The sequence below is a fragment of the Hippopotamus amphibius genome, chromosome 12 (assembly GCF_030028045.1).
Source record: "Hippopotamus amphibius kiboko isolate mHipAmp2 chromosome 12, mHipAmp2.hap2, whole genome shotgun sequence".
In the NCBI taxonomy this organism is placed as follows: Eukaryota; Metazoa; Chordata; class Mammalia; order Artiodactyla; family Hippopotamidae; genus Hippopotamus; species Hippopotamus amphibius.
This window is the reverse complement of record NC_080197.1, coordinates 98,497,735-98,520,321: the sequence shown is the minus strand read 5'-3', so window position 1 is coordinate 98,520,321 and position 22,587 is coordinate 98,497,735. Positions and strand designations below refer to the sequence as shown.

The window sequence follows — 22,587 nt, the reverse complement described above, 5'->3', positions numbered from 1 at the left end:
GGGCTTAAGGATGCCAAATTAAAAAAAATTTCCTCTTGGGGGGTATCCTGAGGTCATTCACCTAAGTAGCCCCGCAGATACTGAGACGTCAGAGAAGGAAACCCCAATCTTGACTTCTCCCTGCATCTGCTTCCTTTTTCCCTTCCCCCTACCTTTTGTTTGTTTTGGGTCGTCTCACTCGATATCCCAGTACCAGGGCACCTCCCCCCTGCAACTTACTCACTCTCCAGCCTCAAGTCCCAAAAGCCATAATCTTTTTTTTGGTTTTTCAGAGTGGTAGTCTAAACAGATATTTTATTGACATATTTAGAAAAGTGGAACTATAAAGGGAGAGGGTTGCACCCTTCACAACCCCTGGCAACCTAGACAGGCAGTAAAAAGTTGCGTATACAATTTTCTTACATATATCTTCACACATTCTCTGAAGAATCCAAGAAGAAAAGCAAAATAAAGCCTCAGTGGTGACAGTCATTAGAAATGGAGATAGGGTAGGTAGAGAAAATAGTGCTTATTTCCAGAATTACTTTCCCTACTTCTAGCCCTCTGCTCCGACAGCTCTTACCTCCTTGAAGGCACAGGGTCTGTGTCCAGGAGGGGAATGTAAGTGTCAAAGGCGGGTGGGTGCCTGGGTGGAAACGTGCAATGCATGTACCTGTGTGTGGCTTCGGAAGGCATAGTCAGGGTTGTGATCCAAGACATGGAGAGGTGGAAAGAAAGATTTTTTTGTGGTAATGAGGTCAAAGGGTAGGTGTGAAAAGGGGCTCAGAAGGTGTTTCTGGAGAGTAGATGGTTCCATTTCATCTTCTCATGGGGCAACATGGACGTGGATACGGTGCCAGGCATTGTTGAGCACGCCTCGCAGGTTCCAGATTGGGGCCACCGTGTCTGGCTGCACATTGTAGCTGTCATCTACAGCCTTACAGACGATGTTCAGTTCCTTTTTCCCAGCCGGCACAGGGGCTTGCAGCTGCCACAGCCGCCAGGCCCAGGCCTTTCGGGCATGCTGTTCCTCTCCATCCAGCTCAGCTACCTGCCAGGTTAGGCCCCCATCCAGAGACACATCCACCCTGACCACAGCTCTTCCTCCACCACTCCATGCATAGCCTTTGACAGTCACCTCCCCTGATTCTATTGTCTCCCCATCTTTGGGCTGTGTGATGGCTGACTGGACAGGAAGTTCCTGAATAGATGGAGCCGAGTCAAAATCTACAGTGTCCCAGTCCACAGATGGAGAGAAGCCTTTGTAATCCCGCCGCTGCCAGTGGCTGTAACTTTCCTCTGGTTCCACACTCACTTTGCCCAGCCATTTGACATGGCGGGCACCCACCACACCAGGAACCACCACCCGCACAGGGAAGCCATGGTCACGAGGCAGAGGCTGCCCATTCATCTCATATGCCAACAGGACCTCAGCTTCAGGGTCCATGGCCCGAGCCAGAGGGATGGATGCTCCATAGGCAGCCCCTGTTGGGTCTGAGTCCAGTCCCTCAAAGCAGACGTGGGCCTCAGTTTCAGAGAGCTGGTGGCCAGCCTGAGCTAACACATCACAGAGCCGTGCCCCAGCCCAGCGTGCGGTGCTAATGGCCCCTGCACTCCACTCCAGACCTTTTACTTCTTTGAACCGAGTCATCTCAGAACGCCGGTTGCCAGCACACTGCAGAGTGACCGTGATCTCATGCTTGGGGAACTGGTACAAGTCATCCAGGGATAGGCACAGTGACTGACCCCCAGGTGGTCCTACTACATGTAGGCGATAGGTGTCTGGGTCCAGGTTAGGTACAGGCAAATGATTTCGGGTGAAGAAGATAGGGTTGGGTGTGATGTAGTTTTCTGTCAGCAGCTCAGGGGGGGGCTCTGCATTAAAGGGGCGCTGGCTGTTGACCTTCAGGGCTGGGTGACGTATAGGATCATCAGCGTAAGGGTCAGACGTCTTCATGATGGAGGCTGCCTCGTCGTCGGGGCTCAGCTCCCCAATCTTGTACTGAGCCAGTATCTCTCGTACGTGGGACTGGTTATGAACAGCATAGAGGGCCCAGAAGGGCTCTAGAGGACCCCCAGCTGCTAGCATCAGCTTTGAGGGCCCCCCTGGGTGTAGGTCCACAAATTCTGTGACATCAAAGACCTCAGAGCCAAAAGTCACCCAGATCCCAGCCTCAGGGCTGCTGTGGGATCTCACTTCCTCCCTTGTGTATATGCGTGGTGACTCCTGAGCAGCCTGCAGGCAGGGCAGGGGTGAGGCAAAAGGGAACAGAAAGTTAAGAAGAAATCACTCTACCTCACCCTGACCCAACTCACAAAGTTGTGGCCACTGGGAAATGGAGGTAACAGATTCCATCTCTGCTGTGCATGAAGGCAGTGTCACTGTGGGCTCTATGGTTGCCTGGGGAGCTCACTAGGGCTCCTTTGTTCTGACAGTTTAGTCCCTTCCTTCCCTACTTACCCTGCACCGGTGGTCATGATAGGCCAACACTGCACCAAGGCCTAGCAGGGTCCCCATGACTCTCCATCCCCTGGTGCTGGACTTATCACCAGAGAAGGCGAGGCTGGAGCACTGTGGCTGAAATGAATCATCTGTAGAGCAGGCCCGAATGCAGAGACTTGAGGGGGTTGACTTGAGTCTGGAAGAGAGAGAAGTTTTCTTAGTAGCACACTTCTCGTGATCATAAGAAAGGGCCAGGGAAGGCCGGAGGTGTACCTCTCCCAGGTTAGCCATTGATTCCTTCAGTTGGGACTTAGTTTCTCAGGGATGGGTGGGACAAGTGGGATGTGGCTTTCCCTTTCCTCCCTGGCCACTATCTCAACCATCTTATCGGCAGATAAGATAAGAGTCATAAAGTCACAGCGGGTAGGAGATATGGGCTAGGAACTGGATGGCCTACCTGTAGGCCTGGCGGAGGCCTAGGACCACAGTTCTGTGCAGCAGCAGCATTATGGCAGACCTAGGATAGAAGGCAGATTCCAGGATCAAGACAGGGAGTCCTGGGAGGTGATAAAATTAGGGCAGCTTGAGGGAATGGGTGGGAGGAGGACACAGAGGCGATCAGCTAGGAGCTCTCTGGACAAATGCGGAAACTTTTTTCTGTAGCATGAGGCCAAAGAATGAGAGTGGGGGTCCAAATGGGCCCTTAGAGAAAACCTGGAGAACTTCGGAGACAGAATATGCTGACAGGATGGAGAGGAATGGGGGGTGGGAAGGAGTCTCCTAGAATCGCCTGTCTCCCATCCTCCACTCTCTACTTTGTCCACTGCAGAGAACAATGGGGGCCAGGGCCTAAAGGGCAGAAGCCAAAAGTCTATTGTCCAGTTTGCCAGTTTATTATTTGTGAAGTAAGCAGAGGACAACTCCAGGGTATACTCACTTAAAGAGAGACAAAAAGGTGAAAAACATAGTGGCAGCCTAATGAGGTGAAGGAGCTCGGATGTTGGAGTCAAACTGCTTTGCTTTTGTAAAACCTGTCCTGCCATCAACCAGCCCTGCTCCTGGGCAAGACACCAAGCCTCTCTGAACTTGTGTCCTCACGTATGAAATGAGATCTACCCAGCAGAGCTGCTGCGATGAGCAAGCAAGCAATAACACTGGCATTGAAGGCCTTTCCCTCCTCTCCCTCCACCCGCCCTAAAAAAATAAAAAATGAACCCGGCTGGGAACTGGACCCCAACCTGGGGTTAACACCCCTACCTTGTCTACGCTATTCCAGCGACCTCAGCAAACTGAGGAGTTAATGGCCAGGGTGTCAGGGGATGGGCTAGAGAAGGAAGGTAATTCTTCTGCTCTGGCCTGCAGCATTTTCTTCCTTACAGCACTGAGCAGATCACTGACCCCAGGAGGGCCAAAGTGGGGAGGGCTGAGAAGAATCAGAATTGCTGATAAGATGCTAAAGGGGGGTGCCAGCGAGGAAGCGAGGAGTAGGAGCAGAGTCTGCGTTTTACTCCTGGGCCTGGGGCCCTTGCTCTCTCTCCCACTTTCCCTCAGTCCCAGCAGCCCACTATAACCAGACTGGAGCGGTGCCCGGGTTTGGGAGAAGCAGTCTTCTGCTACAAAACTGATGCCACCCGCTTGTGCGGGTAGTGGCCAGTCTCTCCACAGGGGCACTCTGGGTAGAATATGGGTATGTCCAGCACCGGGGCACAAGCGCCCGGTTCCACGTCACTGCCCAACAGCTGGCCCAAGAGTGTCTTGTAGCAGCACCCCGTGGCCCAGGAGCAACTGGCTAGTGGGCGTGGAGGCGGGTCCTGGCAGTTTTGCTGTCCTTGGGATTCGGAGCACCGTTGGGTGCCCAGACCTCCGCCACCGCCCAGGTGACTGACCCTGCCTCCTCCTCTTCCCTCTCCGGGGCCCAGCCGCCTTACCCTGCTCGGCGTCCCCTTACCCTGCTCGGCGTCCGCTCGGAGGCTGACTTACCCGCCCGGCGCCCAGCGCTGCCGGCGGAGGGGCGGGGCCTGCGCCGTGACGCTGTGCGGGAGCGAAGGACCCCTCTCGCCCCTCGGCTCTTCCCCCAGCCATTGGCGGGCGGCGGGCCGCCTCCCAGCTGCTGTGCCCGCCTCCTGCGGCTCGGAGTTAGGGCGGGCTGTTTTTGTTTCCACTCCCGCCAGACGTGGGACCCTCATGATGTCGGAAGCACGCGCGGTGGAAGGTGATGACTCCAAAGGTTGGGCTGAGAGGTCCCCGCCCCGCCCGCTGAGACACAAGGTGCTTTAACTAGACGCCTCGGGATCCAGCCTGCTTTCTCCCGGTGGTGCGCTCCGCCTCTACCCTATTTTTTGACAAACATGTGTGTTGCAACTACAACAGCCCTGATTATCTTTTAGAGAAAACAAGATCAAGGGTTCAATTCTTTTATATCCAGGAATGAAAGCAGAAATGGGGCCTAAATAGTGGTTCAAAGACGTCGAGATTCCTTGGACTAGCTGAATTTCTCCTCAATTTATATTATAGAACCAACAACACTGAACAGCCATCTTTTTAATTTGGCTTGTCAATTTCTTTTAAAAAGTCGTCATTTAATGACATTTAAACACCCCAAAGTAGGAAGATTATAATTGCTAATAATCAGAATAACGGGCACTAATAGAAATTGTTTGCTATTACCCTTTTATCACTTGGTGTGGGAGCGAAAACTTGTCATTGGCTAGCTGTGGACCTGGGGCAAACGTATCCACACTGCCCTCTAGAGACTAAAAGGTTGAGTTACAATCTTACTTTAAGTGAAGGTCTTTCACCTTAGCTTTGGAAGATCACTTCCCCTCCCTTTCTGCTTTCCTAAACAGAGCTAGAAGAGCTTTTGCTAGGAATGAAGAAGCCGTGGGGGGAGTACTAAAAGATCTACAGAAAGGGGAACTGACAGTGAAACGGGGATTTTGGCTCTAAGGTTTTTGGAATAAGAAAGATTCCCAACTCAACTGTGTACAATTAAATCATGCAAGAGGCCTGATGCCCAACCTATCCTACCAGTCTTAAAAAATAGGCTCAGCCCAAGGATACGGAGAAGTCAGTTAAGAGCTGTCTGAAGCCATGGGATGAGACTTCTGCCTAATGACAGTGTTACCCTACATAAAGCCACACACATGCTTTGTATAATTGACCTTATAAATCTCAAATTTTCTTCATTTTACAGAAGAAACTGAGGCAGAGAACAGCTAAGTAACTTGATCAAGGCCTCAGCTGGTAAACTATCAGACATGGGACTGAATTCCAGGCTCTGTCTTTCCTGTCCTTCAGATTCTTTGGAATTTAAAACTCCTCCTGCAACCATACTTAATCTTTTCTCTGTATCATTCTCCCCCACCCACTTCCACTTAGACTGTGAGGGACTGAGGGCTTAAGTACAGCAGGAAACAGTAGAATTTCCTGTTGAAATTTTCCTGTTGGGGTAGAAGCTACATGATCAACCAATAATGTTAATTCAGAGATTTTTAAAAAACCTTCTTAAGTCATGGACTCCTTTGAGATACTAATTAAGGCAGTGGGCCCTCTCCCTAGAAAGTTGCACATAAACTTTTGCATAATACTCTGAAGTATTCACAAATCCCACCTTTCCCTCCAATCTCATCAACTGTCTGCCCAGGTCCATAGACCACCACCCCCTTCCATATATACATTCTGTTCGGATGGCATAAAAAAATAAGCTAGGGACAGATTTGATGAGCTCTCTCTAGTGGCCTGGTAACAGGCGTGATTAAACAGCAATAAAAGGGATATTTTCCAAATTGGGTTATCTCACTATTCAAGAAAAGATTAATGAGAAAAATCATTACCAAGGTACCAAGATGCAAGGGAGGGTGTGTTTCTGATCCAATAAAGCATCATTGGGTTGCCCTTTCAAATTTCTAGTATCAGACAGAGAAACAGGAAAAAAAAAAAAAAAAAAGACGAAGCAACACTCCAATATGCTTTTTTTTTCTCCTTTTTTACTTACATTAAATACATCGGTAAATCAGCAGTCGCATTCTGTTACCACGATTGTTATGTTGGGAGAGGAACAAAGGGGAAAAAAGGCAAATGCTTTCTTAGAAGCAAAAAAAAAATAAACAGATACCCCCCTCCCTTTAAAAAAACTGATCAGAAGAAAAAAATGAAGAGCTGGGAAATAAAAACTAAGATTCCCCAAGCCCAAAAGAGCTCAAAGGAAAGCAGAAGAGCTGACAGGAAGTAGAAGGAAGACAGCAGATAGGCCCAGAAGCTGAGGCCAATCTTGTTCCTAAGGGGGGCAGGGGAGGAGAGAAGAAGCCTGGAGAAGTGGTTTCCTAGCCCCAAGGCAATGAACCATCTTCACTCGTGCTTCATGGAGAAAACTACACAGAGAAAGAACTTCATTTCTAAGAAACTTAAGAGAGCCATCCTAGTTCTTCCACTTGTAAGGATGCACTGGGTGCTTTGGAGGACTAGTGGGTGCTGGGAAAAGAGGGGGAAATGTATGTGTGTTTCAGGGCCACGGGAACTAAGGCTGCCCCTGGTAAAGGAAGGGAATTGAGGCGTAAATGGAAGAACCTAAGCTGGGTCCTTCAGAATCTCAGCTTCATGGATTTCTCAGCTGCTCTGGGACAGAAGGCAGTCTGCAAGCCAAAAGGGCAGAAAGGTTCCAATCCTAGGTCACTATGGCCTCTATCTTATTTTCCCAAAACTCTGGGCTCGAACAAGAAGGAATTTAGAGTTCTCTCTTGCCTTGATAGCTTCCCAAAGACATCTTAAAATACCTGATGAGGGATGTGAAGAGAGACTAGAGATTTAGAAAGGACCAACATCCTCTGGTGACGTGAGACAGCTGTGAGGGACCTTCAGTGCCAGTCATTCCTTGTCCACAGGAACAGGTGGTATGATATCAGGGGGCCACAAGCAGGCCTCTGTGGTACTACCTCCTAGTGGTACGTGGATTAAACCACTGGTTGCATGGGGGATGGGTTTGGGGCTGTGAGCATGGAGGGACCAAACTGAAGATGCCAACAAAGGAGAAAAGACACAGGGCCTGATGGGAGGTGGGGGGCAGAACAGACTGTACAGTGGGAATAAAGATTATACCTATTCACAGGGAAGAAGAAAAGGCATGGTAATGGGTGGATCAAATTGAATGGGAACCCTACGAAAGGACAGAAAACTCCTCCCTCTTGCTGACTCCTCTTCAGTCCCCTACAATGGCCTATGCTATCCTGAGACTGCTCTCTAGTTGCTCAGTTAATTCCCCAGGAAAGGTAAACCCATACCCACAATTTAGGTTGGCAAGAATACAGGTAAAATAAGAATCAGAGTTGGAGGAAGCCAGCAGTGGAGATTGGGCTTGAGTAGCTGCCACCAGTATTGTTCTCTACAGCCCCTTCCCAAACCTCATATACACCTCGGATTCCACTTAATTAAAAAGAGGGCAGGTAATCAATCAAAACCCCCCTAAGACAAGTATCACAACTGAACTACCATCAATTAAAGTGCAAACTGCAGGGGAATATAGTGGCTGGGGCTGAGGCCATCTGAAGGCCAGAGAGAAAAAAAATGCATATGTATAAGTCAGAGGACAGGTATCAGAAACTTGTCCCTCCTCCATTTAGATCACAGCAGAGCCAAAGATGCAGGCAACCAGTGAAGATTCTTTGGAGGACTCTGGGGTCTAGAATCTCCCCCACTATGGGGGAGAAGCTACCTAAGAGGCTGGGTGAGGGGGAAAGTAGGCCTTGGAAGAGTTCCTGAGCCACAGATGACAACGCATCTCCACCTCTTCCACCTCTGCCCAGTTAGCTAACAACAAGACTCCAACCTGGTGCCCGAGAGCTTGCCTTCCCATTCTCACCTCTACCTAGAAACACCCTCCACAAGACCAACTCAGTGTTTTCAAATATGAGAAACTCCAACCAAATAAAAACAAAAAGGAAATGTTTCCTTACTCCCCTCTATTCTGAGCCTCACTTTCCCCCAGGGCCCTTAATGTGACTGAATCTCCTTCGTCGGTTCCTGGGTTCACCACCTTCTCCATCCTGGGGAGAGGAGGAAAGGGGGATCAAGAACAGAGACTGACCAAAAGCAGAAGGGGAAGGGGCAGGACACAAAAAATGGTTTCTGAAAAAATGGGGAGGAGGAGGAAAGATAAGTAGGTCACTGTCTTGCACCTATAATACAAAGTGAAGAAAGTTTGTTTTGGAAGGTAAGTCCTGGGGGATCTGACCCCCAAGCCCCAGAGTAGGGGTAGGAGGCCAGTGGCAACAGCTGCCTGGTGTTGTTGCTGAAGCGTTAAAAAGTGCCACGACGGAGCTGTCAAGAGGCAGCCCTTGGGAGCCAGGGCTCAGTGTGCTGTTACCGTAGGGGCTGTGTGCTGAGGGGTGGGGATGGAGGTTATTTCTTAGCTCTTGTGCTAGCTCCATACTTCTTCGCTGCTGGCCACCCCCTCAGTTGCTACAACACTGGCTCTTGTTCTGCTGGGATTGCTCATGGAGATCCACACCCCGGCTTCGGCCTGCTGCACCCCCCAGGTTCTGGGGTTCACTCTTTGGCAACTTCTTAGCTAGAGATAAAAACAGAAAGGAACAAAGTATGGTAGGTTTTACTCATCCCCCGAAAAAGGACTACTGGGGGGAAGGGGAAATGTGCGAGACCAGAAGATGTTCTGAAGAGGGGTGGGGTCACTGTAAATTACATTGAAGATGAGGGGGCTCAAGCTGCAGCCAAAGGATGGAGGTCACAATGGAAAGTTATGTTTTCATACGAGGAGACACTCCCATTTATCCTTATGACTTGGGTTAGTGATCTTGCCTAGAGGCAAGGGAAAAAAGACAGGAAGGCCTCAGGCTGCTCTAACCTTACCTATTGCCAGGAAGAGATCGTTCACGTTCATAGCTGTCTTGGCTGAAGTCTCCATAAACAATAAGCTGTTGTCATCTGCATACGCCTGGGCCTCCTGCAAGGAGTGGGGTGTACTGGTACTCAGACTGTAGGGCTGGAACAAGCGCTGCCTTTCCACTCCCATGTAGCTCCAGAGCTAGGCAATATCCTAGGTTCCCTCCCCTTAATTGCCCCCCTGAGCCAGCTGGCCCTGGACCCATATTGTGATGAGGACTCCCTCAAGGGATAACCCATGGTCTAGACCATTTAATCCAACAAACAGATGTCAGGAATCTTAATTACGGGGGAGAAGGTAAGTTGGTTGGGGGCTTTTGGGTTCTGACACTTGAGTAGTCCCTTACCTCAAATTCAATTGCTCCCTCCTTCCTCTTTTCACACTGGTACCCCCACAGCTGGTACTCCCACAGCTGGTACTGGTACTCCCCTACCCCTCTGCTCTGGAATTTTCTTCTGACTCCTCTAAAATCTCCTGGCTGGCATTAGGGTCACAGTGTTGCTGTATTTAACTTGGTGCAGAACTGGGGAATAAGACGATGAATGTCCTCAGATGAGGTTTTCAGAGAGGGCAGGTTTGGAAAAAAGAGGTCCCAAGCACAGAGGGAGTGTCAGAGAGGGACTCTGTGGCCATCTTACTTCATACTCCACCATACGCTTGTTGGCCAGGTCAGCTTTGTTCCCCGCCAGAGCAATAACGATGCTAGGACTGGCCTGTCTCTGTAGTTCCTTTACCCATGTCTTCGCTCGGGCGAAGGTTTCCTAGGAAAACACAAAGATGAGAATAGGTAGGCTGGAATGACTGCCAATCCAGGCCCATCACCTTCAAAGCCCAGGCTCAAAACTCACCTCTTCTAAGCAGCCTTCACTCACTGAAACCACTTGTCTCTGGTAATGCATTACCTCTGTCTTCTCAGTACTTGGAAGCATAATTTGTATTCTTATTTTGCTATTTCAAGAACTGGTTTCCTCTCCCCCAACTAATTTAATTCCTATAAATAAAAGCAAGGACAATTTTCACAGCCCACTTACCTGATTAGTAATGTCATAAACCACAATTGCAGCTTGGGCACCTCTGTAGTACATAGGGGCCAAGCTATGGTATCGCTCCTGCCCAGCTGTGTCCCAGATCTCAAACTTGACTGTTGTGTCATCTAGACAAACAGACTGGGTGAGGAAGGCCGCTATGAATGAGAAAACGGAGGAGAAGTTGTTGTAAGTGGGAGGATGCATGGAAACATTCCACGCTCCTTCAAAATACCTCCACTCTCAGAGTCTAAGACCAGTCACCACCCAGGCCATTCAGCTACAGGAAAGGTTTAGCATTCTCCTCCTTATACACAAGAAAGGTTTACCATTCTCCTTCAGGTCCTGGAACCAGAATTAAGCCTGCTCTTGACTAAATCCTTCCTGCCAGAAGTTTCTCTAGCTAAGGAATGGGGGCACATTGTAAATTCTGAGGGATAGAAAGAACTGGCACTAATACCAGAGTCATCCCTCTTCTAACCAAAATAGAGGAGTAAGAGATAATGACAGAGTTAATAAGCTTCAGATAAGTCACATCAAGAACTGATCAGAAGATTTTAAAGCCTGATGTGAGGTCCCACCATTATCAATATTATTTGGCTATTACTTTTTCGTATCGCTTCTGCTGGTCCAAGAACACATTTCTAAGGTGACTAATAAAAGTGGTGAAGGAGTAACATGGGAGTTCTTATAAAAGATCCCTTATTGAATTAGCACCCTATTTTGGGGTAGTGGCAGGCAGAAGGTAGCAAAGGTGGGAAAGGCAGATTCCTTTATCTTTTGTATTTTACCAGATATATGCAGCAGGATCATTTAAGGAGCTTTTCCAAACATATATGTCTATACTGTCACCAATCTCACCTCATCTCCAATACTAATCAGTAGATCTAGCATAGGGCCCAAGCACGCACAGGATGAAAATGTTCCCCCGGTTATTCTGACATACATCTTTGATTATAAGCCACTGCCCCAAACCAACCCTGCTCAAGATGGCACTCAAGTGAACTTCACTGGCATTAAGATGAGAGTGGGAGGAGGAAAACAGACTGAGATAAAAAATTAGTGGTCTTCTTGGTGCTCAAAGGCCAACCTTTCTAACTTTCTTCTGGAAAGTAAGAGGATGAACATAGACCTGCTTTTGGGCATTATAGCAATTTTTTTGTTTCATAAAGGAATTCCATTCCAGGGAGCTAAGAGGGTCAGCTCCACAATCAGATCCCTAGATCTCCCTTCAAAAGCCCTTCAAAGCACTGAACCTCTTCTCTCCCTGAAGTACTCACCTCCAATGGTGCTCTCCTGGTATTCGTGGAACTGCCCTTTGACAAAGCGTAATACCAGGCTAGACTTCCCCACTGCAGATTCACCCAGCAGGACCAATTTGAACTGGCATATTTTGCTGGCCTGGGGCTGCCCATTGGGCCTGGCTGTGCTTCTGCTAGTCATGGCTAGATTATCAGAGTGGGAAAGGGTGGAGGGAGGGGGATGCCACAAAGCGGCAGAGGGGGGAGGGGGGAGGGGAGGGGACTTCCAGGCTTCAATAGTCCTGCAAGAAAAAAAGTAGGTAAAATTAAACACAGGGCCATTACAGCTACAATCACTTTTTAGAGAAAGGATATAATTTTTTTCATTTTTTTGCTCCTATGAGGACTTAACTCTTACAATCACCCACTATTAAAAAGTTATACCACAAATAAATAAAAAAATAATAAAATTAAAAAATTAAAAAAAAAAAATGTTATACCACTGAGAGGGTCCCAGGCACCTGACACTCAGTGGTAAGAGTGGGGAACAATAAAATAAAAATCGCATCTATAGCAGTGTGCTGAAATGGAGAGACTGAAAACTGTATGAGAGTAGTTCTTAATCTCCAAATCATTCCCCACCAGGTCTTCAAAGAAGAGCAAACTGGTCACCTTTTGGTTTGGCCTGCAGAATGCCCAGAGCCACCCAAAAGTGTCCTAGAACCTCCTAGTCCCTTGGTGTCCTGGCACTGTCCTTTTTTCACCCCCCTTTTTTTCTAGCTTTCAAAATGAGAAATTCCCTCTAGGGGTATGGGAGAAGAGTCACCCCTCCTAAGAGTAGAGGGATAGCTTCTGATTCTATATCCTTCATACACGACCATTTCTGAAAATGGACGTTTCTGAAAATGTAACCAGGGTCCAATTACCAGAAAATCCATCCTGTCTCACTTCTGGTCAAAAGTAATAGAGAAACAGATCCTATTTAGTATTGTCTTTCACTTTGCTTCTGCCACCTCTCCAAGTCTGAAAATCCACCAAGTCTGAGTCAGTAGGCTTGACTTACTCTCAATTTACAGCTGTCTTCCTAGTGCCTAGGGATTAGACTACCCTCCACACTGAAAGGGCCTAACAGCTGTAGCCCTCCAAATTAGAGGCAGAGAAAGGTGTACCTTCTAAACACATGCAGGAATCTCCAGAAGATGGTATAGGGGATAAGTCTTCAAGCAATAAATATTTGATGAAAGAATAAAACTGAACCACCTTCTCTACCTTCCAAGTGGCTAGGAAAGCTGGTGGTGGAAGAGGAGACAGAGAGAAAATTGGGACTTCTGAGTGTCCAATCATCCAAACCTGAATATATTTCATCATCCTGACTCTGAGGGGAAAGGAACTATGAGATTCAAAGAAGTGTTAGCATGATCAGAGCATGAAAACCTCTCCCCAAAACCTAAGTGTTGCTTGAATTGGACTTTGCTTATTCAATTAATCCTTCCTTTCTCCAAGATGGATTCCAGTGACTCCATAAACACATACTCTGTGACATATACAGAGAAACATTATTTTTTCACTATAGCAAATTCTTTGGGATCAGATCAGGGTTAAAAATATCTGCAATCCTAGTAAAGACAGAAAAGACAAAAAAACCATACAGGAAGAGACGCAGAGGAACAAAAGTTGTGAAGTTCAATTCACTGGATCTATTTTATAGTTCTGCTTACTAGCTGTGAACCTTTGGACAAGCTACTAAATCTACCTGTGCATTTGTTTCCTCATCTGTAAAAGGGGATAACAGCCTATGAGCACCTATTTCATAAGGTTGTTGTGAGGATTAAATGAGATAATACAAAGAATTCAAATAAATATTTGACAAAAAGTACCATATCAATGAATATTAAGCTACTAATCATTATTAACAATACAGTAAGAAAATTTCTCTGCTGGAGCCTTACCTTCCACCTTTATAAAATGGAAAAAATACCTACCTCGTAGAGTAGCCCTGAGGATTAAGTGAAAGATGTGTTTAACATAGTGCTAATAAACAGTAAGACAGGTATTGTTATTTAGTGGCCCTGATTCACAGAAAAGATCTATTTAATATATTAAAGGGCATTTCAATATTAGTTGTTATCAATACATTCCTAAAGAGCAGCCATGACATGAAAGAGATAGAGAAAAAAAAAAGTGTAAAGAGGAAGTTAACAGAGAAATGACATAGAAATGAGAATCCAGAAAAGTCCCAAAGTAGACTAGATTAAGACAGAGGACTGTAAGAAATTACTCTGATCCTACTGGGTATTTTGTAGTCCCCTAGGCCAGTGAGTCCTAAGAATCCAGATATACATGTGCTACTTTGTGATGGAGTTTTCACCGGTCTATGATGAAATGATTAAAAAAAAATGATATAGCAAGTTTTTCATAAAGCTAAATTTATTCAATTTAAGAGTATCCTTTATAACAAGATCTCTAGCTTCTTACTTTTTTATATCAATTTTCCCTCAAAGGTAAATATGTATTTATTGCATGGATAAACCTCTAAGACCTATAGTTAAAAAAAAAAGTTGGAGAACAAAACATGTGGTTGATCCTATTTCTATAAAACAAAGCAACATTCTGCAGAGAAAAAGGTATGGAAAAATACACACTCATCTGTTAACAGTGGTTACCTCCCTCTGAGGAGAGTGGGACTGAGGAAAACAGTATGTGAAGGACTCAAGCTTTTTCATTCCACATAATTCTTCTTTAACAGGAAATATATCTTTTTAAAGTTTCCTACATAACTTTTTTAAAAAAATGCTTTTTTTAAAAATTACAAATAATGGTGTTGACAGAAGGTAGTAAGTTTTCTAAATACACTTATGTGGAAAAATAGAAACCCCCAAATTTAAATTAATAGGTCCATTAAATCCAAAATTCTGGGAACCAGTACTGTAAGAATCAGTATTAATTAGCTTCTTAACCACTAGTCACAGTTCTTTAGCTCCTTTTATCCTCAAACCTTTACAGCAGTGTTTCTCAAACTGTGGGCTGTCAGCCAGTAGTGACCTTGAAATCATTTGCTGGATCATGATCAGTATATTTTAAAAAAAGAAAGAGAGAGAAAGAAAATAAATAGAAAAAAATATCAAGTGGATTGCAAATAATAAGCAATCCACTTGAGAATTATTTTGTGAAGATGTTTCACTTGTGGGTGTATGTACACACACTGAATTATAATGTAAAAAAATTTTTTTTAATGAGCCATGATCAAAAAAAGTTTAAAAAACACCGCTTTGGAGAGGCCTGACACTGAAAGATGGGTTAGTAGGAAGTCTAGTCTCTGGCCAGCCTATAAAAGCACTTCCAGGTGAAATTAAAATGAGGGCTGAATATAGCTCTCCAGGGCTCAGAAGTTCTCCAACCCTGCTACTAAAGTTATGGAGCAATTATGCAAATGGAAAGCTAAAGTTGACAAGAGGCAGTCCCGCGCAGTGGTAAGGGCTTTGGAATCAGGCAAGCCTGAGTTTTATTCTCTGCTTTGCCAATCAACCCATTGTGATCTTAGGCCACTCACGCCCTTTGCCTTTCGGAGCTTCAGATTCCTTATCTATGAGGATCTGGGGGTGGTATAGGGAGGATAATAGGTGAAAATAGTAAAAGGCAGAATGTGAATCCGATTCCAAAGTTGTGGGTGCATTTAAGAACTGTGTTTCTCTTAGGGCTTCTCAGCATCTGTGAGGATTATTTTTAAATACATATTTATGTAGTACTTCATATACATTGTTTTATAGGAAAAGAAGATAGGCCATCATAACTCTATACTTTAAAACAGCAAACAGATGACACAATAGGAAAAAAAAAACCCTATACGTGATAAGCTGATCAAGTTTCCTTTAAGCTGACACACATATACTATACTCTTAAGAAAGAACAGAAGAAGTTACTAGATTCTTCGACTTACTCCCTCACATTTCAATGCACGTGATCCAAGGGGCAGAACACTAAATTAGAGTGGACTGAATTCTCATGGGTAGACACGTCACTCTAGGCCTGGGAAAACAGTAGGGAGTTGGAAAAGTGTGAAGATAAGAAACAGTTGGGAATTCCCTGGCGGTCCAGTGGTTAGGACTCCGAGCTTTCACTGCCATGGCCGGGGTTCAATCCCTGGTCGGGGACCTGCAAGCTGCACGGCATAGCCAAAAGAAAAAAAAAAAGATAGGAAACAGTCATAGACACTCAGGTTGAAAAGCCCTTGGTCACTAACCCCCACAGATGGTAAGTCAAGCCAGAGCCAATCAGCAAACTTTCTTGAACTGTCAGAGATCAGTTACTACTGGATTAGAAAAGAATTCCTATGTTTCCTATGTTTCAGCTTAAGAATAGGTCCTACCTTCTCTGTTCACAGTAATTGATGGGCTGCCCATCTCTGTGCCTTGATCTTTAATCCCAATGTGTTAACAAAGGTATCATGTTTCTTATGCAATAGCTAGACTCTCAAAAGATCAGAGGTACAGAAATGGAATAACACATATAAGATTCAATTGATTTCTCCCCTGTTGTAGCAGTGATTTTTTTGCTAACATCTGAGAGTGGGCAAACGATCCGACCAAAGGCAAAAAACAAATCACAGCCAACCAGTCAAGTGACGTGATGACTGTTACCTTCAAACCTGAGGCAAAAAAAGGGAGAAGGAGGTTTTTCCTCCCTTCAACCCTTTCAGTTCTGATGAAAAGAAATGACCTAACTTCCCTCAGAAGTATGGCTCCACAAGAATGGCTTCTCAAATGACCATGAACTAGGAGGATTAAGGCTTGACCATGTCATCAGTCCATTGGGGAAGGGGTGAAGGATGAGGGGCAAGTCCTTTAGTATGAGCAGCTCTCCCAGCAGTACAGGAAAATATGAATAGGAAAGGTTTCTTAGGGACTTCCCTGGCGGTTCAGTGGTTAAGACTCTGAGCTTCCACTGCAGGGGTCACGGGTTCAATCCCTGGTCCGGGAACTAAGATCCCCGCAAACTGCGTGGTTTAAAAAAAAGAAAGAAAGAAAGAAAGATTTCTCAGTCTGCTGATCCCCAGTAGGGCAAGACTCCATTCCTCAGATCCCTTCCCATTTGGCAGCTTTGAGTTCCTATGCCAACTACATATGAACCTCTAGAAGTCTGTCATCTATCAATAGAGACTGAGTTCCAGGTATAGAGCCACTGAAGTCTAGTCCCCTCCCAAATGTTAGCCCTGTAATTCCAGTTTGCCAGATAAGAGGCAGTTTAGAGGTCATCTAGTCCAGTCTATATTTTCCGGTGAGGAAACTGAGGCAAATAAAATCAACCAATTTGCCAGGTGTTACCATACAGCCAGCTATCACACAACTGCTTAATAGCGAATCTCCTTATAGCAAGTACTCCTGGTCAGGTACTCCTGGTCCTATTATACCACTATACCTCTTAAGGAAGCAGGAGATGCTGAACTCTGAAATGAAATCCAAAGAAGGCACCAGGACAGGAACAAGAACTTAGACTGGATAGTTTCTGCTTCTATTCAGTTTAGATAAGCCCTTCATTTGGGACTGAAAACAAGTTAGGAAGGCCCAGGCACTCCCTAGGAACTGGAATCTAGTCCCATATCCTTCTGACAGAAGGACTCACCCATTACTATGCTTCTCTAAAAGGTCTTGACCAACCCCTGCTAGAACAGTTGAAATGGAAGCAATTTAATGGAAGGTGCTAGGGAAAGCAGTGGTAATTTCTGCAGAATTCAATGGGTCGTGGGATTAATGAGATTTACTGAGTAGAGAAGATAGAGCAGAAGCCAGTAAATATCTTCAACTCTCCAACTTTGTTTAGACCCCAAATTACCAAAATCTTAAACTGAATTCCACTACTTGGCTCACTGTGTTGATCCAATGTTAACCAATGACTCACAGGCTTAAATAAGAGTCCTTCCACTTCCCCAACCCTCTGCCTTATATTTCCCCAAGAGGCAAAAAGCATATTTATCTCTTATCAGCATGGTACTGCAAACTCCCTATTATTGACCTAGGAAAGACTGGAATGTCTTTCTCCACTTTGTCTGCCTAGCAAACTCCTAATGTATCTTTTAAAGCCAAGCTCAAATGTCACCTTCTCTGTGAGATTGCACAATTACCCTCTCACCCCAGCAGAATTCATCACTGCTTCCTCTGGGATCCCACAGTATTAAAAGACTGGTTTCTTGGAAATTCCCTGGTGGTCCAGTGGTTAGGACTCAGTGCTTTCACTGTTAGGGCCTGGGTTCAATCCCTGGTCAGGAAACTAAAATCCCGCAAGCTGTGTGGCACAGGCAGAAAAAAAAAAAAAGACTATTCTTATTACAGCATTTATTACATTATTTGAGTTAATTGTTTGTGTCTGTCTGCTCTGCTAAACCATGAACTTCTTAAAAAGTGTGACTATTTTTTATGTCATCTTGAATCTCCAGAGCAGAATATAATGCCTGGTCCCTAGTAGGTGTTCATTAAGGCCAAAGCAATCCTGCCTCCTTCCTCCATCTACTCCTCTCCTTCTGTGCCATCTGGATAGATTCTTACTCAGTTCCATTTGGGAATATTTTTAATGGGCCAATTCTCCCTCTTGCCTCTTTGCGATCTCCCTCGAATGGAGGGGCCTCTTGGGACCCAGCCCACAAGGTACTGTTGCAACTCACATGGGCTAACTGCTTTTCCTGTCACCCGTTACTATGCCTCGGATGGCCTAATCACACCAAATATGCAGCCCTCCCACCGTAACACTGAGGTAACTGTGGCTGAAAACAAAGTTCTCTGAATCTTCAGTTGATGTTAAGTGTTCAAAGAACCTTGGGTCATTATCTCTATTAATTCCTGAACTTGAGAAACACAAGTTTTAAAAAAAATGATACCACTATAAAAAGGTACCCACTGCTCCTCAACAGAAACTATAACCTGGCCCAGAAATCTGCACACACTTTGCTCACCTGGGTGGCTCCTTACTCAGCTCAGTTACCGTTCAGTCAATGACTAACTCTTTTCTAAAACACTCTTGGGAAGTGGGAGTGTATTGTGTAGGGTTTTAAGGTATCCCTCCTAGGAGAAGGCTGTTGCACTTCCTTATTTTAAATTCATTGTCTCACACTTTGGTTACTTTCCAGTCTGAAATGCCTTAGGAGTAGGGAGCAGGCTATACACTTGCTTCTCCTATCCCATGTCCCCTCATAAGTCAAATTCGTATCAATGAGCACAAACAACCAAACTATAAAAGAGCAAGCAATCCTTACTCCTGGGCAAAGTAAGACTTAGAAGGGATGAGGTATAACTTCAAGGGCAATGGGAAAGTCCTCTTCTCCAGATATATTTTTGTAACTCCAGACCTATGTTTGAAATTCTATATTGATAATTTCCACTCCTTAGCTCCCTCTTTAAGAAGCAAAAACTTTTGGAAGGATTACTACTTTAAGTGACCATTTGTTATTGGCATCTTAACATGGAGCAATTCCAGATCGTTTTCTGAAGGCAGGCTTTGATTAAGGGGAAGGTGGAAAAGACAAGAAGGGATGTATAAAAAAAAGGGACAGGGTATCATCAGGATGTAGGAAATGGCAAAGCCTAGTAAGGATTTAAAAAACAAACATTACACACACACACACATCTACACAATTTTCTCTAGGACTGGCTTTGTAGGAGAGAAAATAAAAGCTCCTGGAGGGACAACAGGCAAGGTTTCCGAGGGCACTGTACAAGGGCTGGGCACCTCACAGGGCTTCTAAAGCCAGTAAGGACAAATTCAGTTAACAAGGCGGTGTATAAAATGTCCCAGCTGTGCTGAGTTTTAGAGCAAAACCAATTTCAAAGCCAGAGACATTTGGAAGCTTCTTATATCACTAAAGACAGACAGACACGGGGCCCCTTAGGAGAACCATCACCTTCTTTTGGGATAATGAAGGGGCAGTCACATAATCTGAACACACAGCGACCATGAACCAGAAGACAGAAGTCTCAAATACCTCACTTTAACAGAGAGGCCAATAATTCTCCCAAACAAAATGATTCACTTTAACGTGTCTTTCCTGTCCATAAAAGAGAAAGGTGTTTTGGCCATCTATTTGGGCATTTCCTAGGATACCCAGTGCACAAGTGGGTGTGTGTGTGTGTTTGTGTGTGTGTGTAAGGATGGGAGGGATAACCCAGAGTACGGCTCTCTGCTTGCCTGAATTTGATAAAAGCAAGACAAAATGAACTGTGAAAGGAGCACAATAAATAACAGAATATCATCCCAGAAAGGAAAACTGGGAAGAATGAGAAACCAGAGTTTAGTGGGAACATGAAAACAGAATTGCTTTTGGTGGCACATCCCCCAAAGTGAAGTAAGATTAGTCTGATCTGCAGTCTCTTATCTCTGACCTTTCTGGGTGAAATGAGTGAGGTTTATGTGGGAGGATTTACACTTTCTACACTTCTGTAAAACTTGAGTATTTTAAAATATGTACATATCACTTTTCTAATTAAGAGGAAATGCAGTTTACAATACAGTGGTATAAAAGGGAAAAAGGAGGAAGTATAATAAGGGAAAATCCAATAAGCTCCAATCTATGGGGGGGACTAAGGAGATCAGTAGACTGTTAAAAATATATGGGAGGAGGGGACCCCTGTGTCTTAGAAATCCATCTTCCTTTTCTCTACTCACCTCCTTCCCCAAGTGCCTCTCTGTCTGACCCAACTTTTTAATAGCTCAGAAACCCGGGCTCCTGAAGAAGTAGACAAAGAACAGGGGTGATGCCAACCTTCTGGAATGGAATTTCTCACTCTTCCCCAAATCCCTTCCTCAGTGATATCACCTCATATTGCCAGGCTTGGTTCCACATAACCATTACCTGCCTGGGAAATACCCAAGTCTAAAGTGCCACAAAAGTTTCACCAACTATTGGTCAGAAGATCTCTGGATGGCTGGGGATCCCTAAGCCCAATTCCAGTGCAGAAAACGAAATCACTGATTCCCCGCTTCTACGTGAGAGATGGTCTCCAATATAGACCACCTTATTAAGTAGGAAAGAAACGAACATCCCCCCAAATCTAACTTCTTAGCTTTCTCACAGGACATGAAACAGGAGATAAGAAGAAACACAGAGACTGCAGCCTAAACCAGCTTGAGGCCAAGGGACAGTGTAGGGGCTGAGTTTGGAACAGCCAAAAGTCACAGGAAAAAAAAAAAAAAAGTTACTTTTGTCGTCTTTGGCTACCCTGGGAGTACCAAAAAGCTTCAAGTTGCCACATCTCCACACTAATGGGAACAAAAGCATGACTGCTCGCAAGACCCTGAGCCTCCAGCCCACCCTCCAGCATTCCCAGAAGCTCCCACAACTGACGCGAGGCCCTGCTTCCACGGCCCCAGCTGCCTGAGTCTTCAGGTTTGGAAAGCTTTCCTCGCTGGTCTCAGTTCTCCCACACTGAACCCAAATCCCTCTCGCCTCGACTCTGGGGCACCCGAGTTATTTTTATAATAGTCACCATCCCCTGAAAAGAATGCCTCTTACCCGGCCCTTCCAGTGAGACCTCTCGAGAGCCTCGGTCCCGGGTCCCCTCGGGGCCCGGGCGTCGGGCGTGACCCCTCCTCACCTCCCGGCGAATGGACTTACCTCACCCGCCGCCCAGTCCCTTTCCCCCAGCTCCTCCCTCTTCGGCGCCGCTCAGTGAGGCCTGCCCCTGCCCGCACGCGAGCCCCGGGCCTCCCGCGCCGGCCCCCAGCCCGGCCGCCACCACCACACGGCCGCCTCCCCGACTCACCAACTTCGGGCTCCCAGCCCGCCCGGCCCCCTCCTCAGCGCCCCCATTAGGCCTGCCGGGGCCCGGCCCCCTTCTCCCCTCTCGGGTGGGCCACTCTAACCCCTCGCTGAGGCCCAGACCCGCCCCTGCCTTCAGGCCAGGCTGCTCTCCTCTCCGGGACGCCTCCGCCCCTGCCCTTGCGGGCTCCATCAGACCGGTACCTGGGGCTCCGTCTCCCCCGCCGGGCCCAAGCCTGTCGAACAGACAAACAGCTGCAGCTCAACCAAACCCTCCTGCCCCTCCTCCTCCCCTCGCCCTGGGGCGGGGGCCCCAGCCAATTGCATGACTACCCGCCTACCACCAAGGGTGGGCTCTGTGCGTGCTACTCCGCCAATCCTCTGGAGAAAGGCGGGTCTCTTTCGCCGCTGTCGCCAACGAATACGAGCAAAGGACTGGACAGGCGGTGCCTCAGGCCAATACAGTGAGGGAAGTCTTGAAGATGGACGAGGCGAGGAGCCACTAAAGAGCGAGCTCCCCAAGAGAGGGGGCGGTACCCTGTTGACAGGCGTACATCTCAACCAATAAAATCTCGACACCCTCGTGACCCCTCCGCCTTTTAACTCATACACATCTAATCAGGTGAGCGATGGAGGCGGGTCAAAGTGAAACTTTAACCAGTACTGCGAAAATTCGGGGCTTGAATGGCAGGAAAGGCGGGGTTGAAAGAAGCCTTAGAAAGGCCGCTACTGACCTTCGCCCCTCCCCCGGGATTTGGCGGGGGCTGCCTCCGGCGCCCCGCCTTCTATGACAGATTCGCGGGCGTGAAGTGGAATACCTCCGCTAGGGACCCGGAGCCTGGGAATTTAAGCAGCCTTCACGTCGGTGCTTTTCCTTTTAGTGGGGCCCCAGAGCACAGGAATTTTGGGGGTGGCCCGCGGGCAGTCGTAGATGTTTTTTGGTGAGCTGAGACAACGGCAACTCCAAGAAGTGGTAGCTTGGGGAGGCTTTAGCCCCTTTATAATAGTTTTTCATACAGATGATCGATATATTCTGAATCGTATGTAAATGTGAATAAATATCTTTGGAAAACTTTGCTGTTTGTGATATGCACCAAAAAGGGCGGGGGGGGGGGGGGAGAGCTTACTGGGAAATGCAGCGTCAATGCGAATTCCCTTGGAGCCCACTTCCAACCATATTGCTGCTCCTGAGCCCTAACTAACATTGAAAATCTGGAACTGAAGCCTGGTATGTATGTGTGTGATGGGGGGCGGGCGATGCA

General features: G+C 46.5%; 2 protein-coding genes across 6 annotated transcripts; both read right to left on the bottom strand.

The window, feature by feature from the left end:
- Window positions 1-274: 274 nt before the first annotated feature.
- Window positions 275-4,901, bottom strand: SUOX (sulfite oxidase). 3 transcript variants are annotated; one of them, XM_057700735.1, is made up of 4 exons: window positions 4,371-4,901; window positions 2,880-2,939; window positions 2,441-2,618; window positions 275-2,215 (listed from the first exon to the last, which is right to left on the bottom strand). In XM_057700735.1, exons 1-4 carry the CDS (start codon window positions 4,502-4,504, stop codon window positions 806-808), a joined length of 1,782 nt encoding a protein of 593 aa, XP_057556718.1. In that variant the 5' UTR covers window positions 4,505-4,901; the 3' UTR covers window positions 275-805. The 3 variants fall into 3 exon arrangements, with proteins under 3 accessions (XP_057556718.1, XP_057556716.1, XP_057556719.1); XM_057700733.1 differs by having other exon boundaries at window positions 4,403-4,901; XM_057700736.1 differs by having other exon boundaries at window positions 4,351-4,396.
- A 1,624-nt stretch (window positions 4,902-6,525) lies between these two features.
- On the bottom strand, window positions 6,526-21,661 carry RAB5B (RAB5B, member RAS oncogene family). Of its 3 annotated transcripts, XM_057702029.1 has the most exons (7): window positions 21,530-21,559; window positions 20,233-20,293; window positions 11,623-11,885; window positions 10,349-10,500; window positions 9,956-10,078; window positions 9,284-9,377; window positions 6,526-8,984 (listed from the first exon to the last, which is right to left on the bottom strand). In XM_057702029.1, exons 3-7 carry the CDS (start codon window positions 11,783-11,785, stop codon window positions 8,869-8,871), a joined length of 648 nt encoding a protein of 215 aa, XP_057558012.1. In that variant the 5' UTR covers window positions 11,786-11,885; window positions 20,233-20,293; window positions 21,530-21,559; the 3' UTR covers window positions 6,526-8,868. The 3 variants fall into 3 exon arrangements, with proteins under 3 accessions (XP_057558012.1, XP_057558013.1, XP_057558015.1); XM_057702030.1 differs by lacking the exon at window positions 20,233-20,293 and having other exon boundaries at window positions 21,530-21,661; XM_057702032.1 differs by lacking the exons at window positions 20,233-20,293; window positions 21,530-21,559 and adding an exon at window positions 12,753-12,872.
- Between the last annotated feature and the right edge of the window lie 926 nt (window positions 21,662-22,587).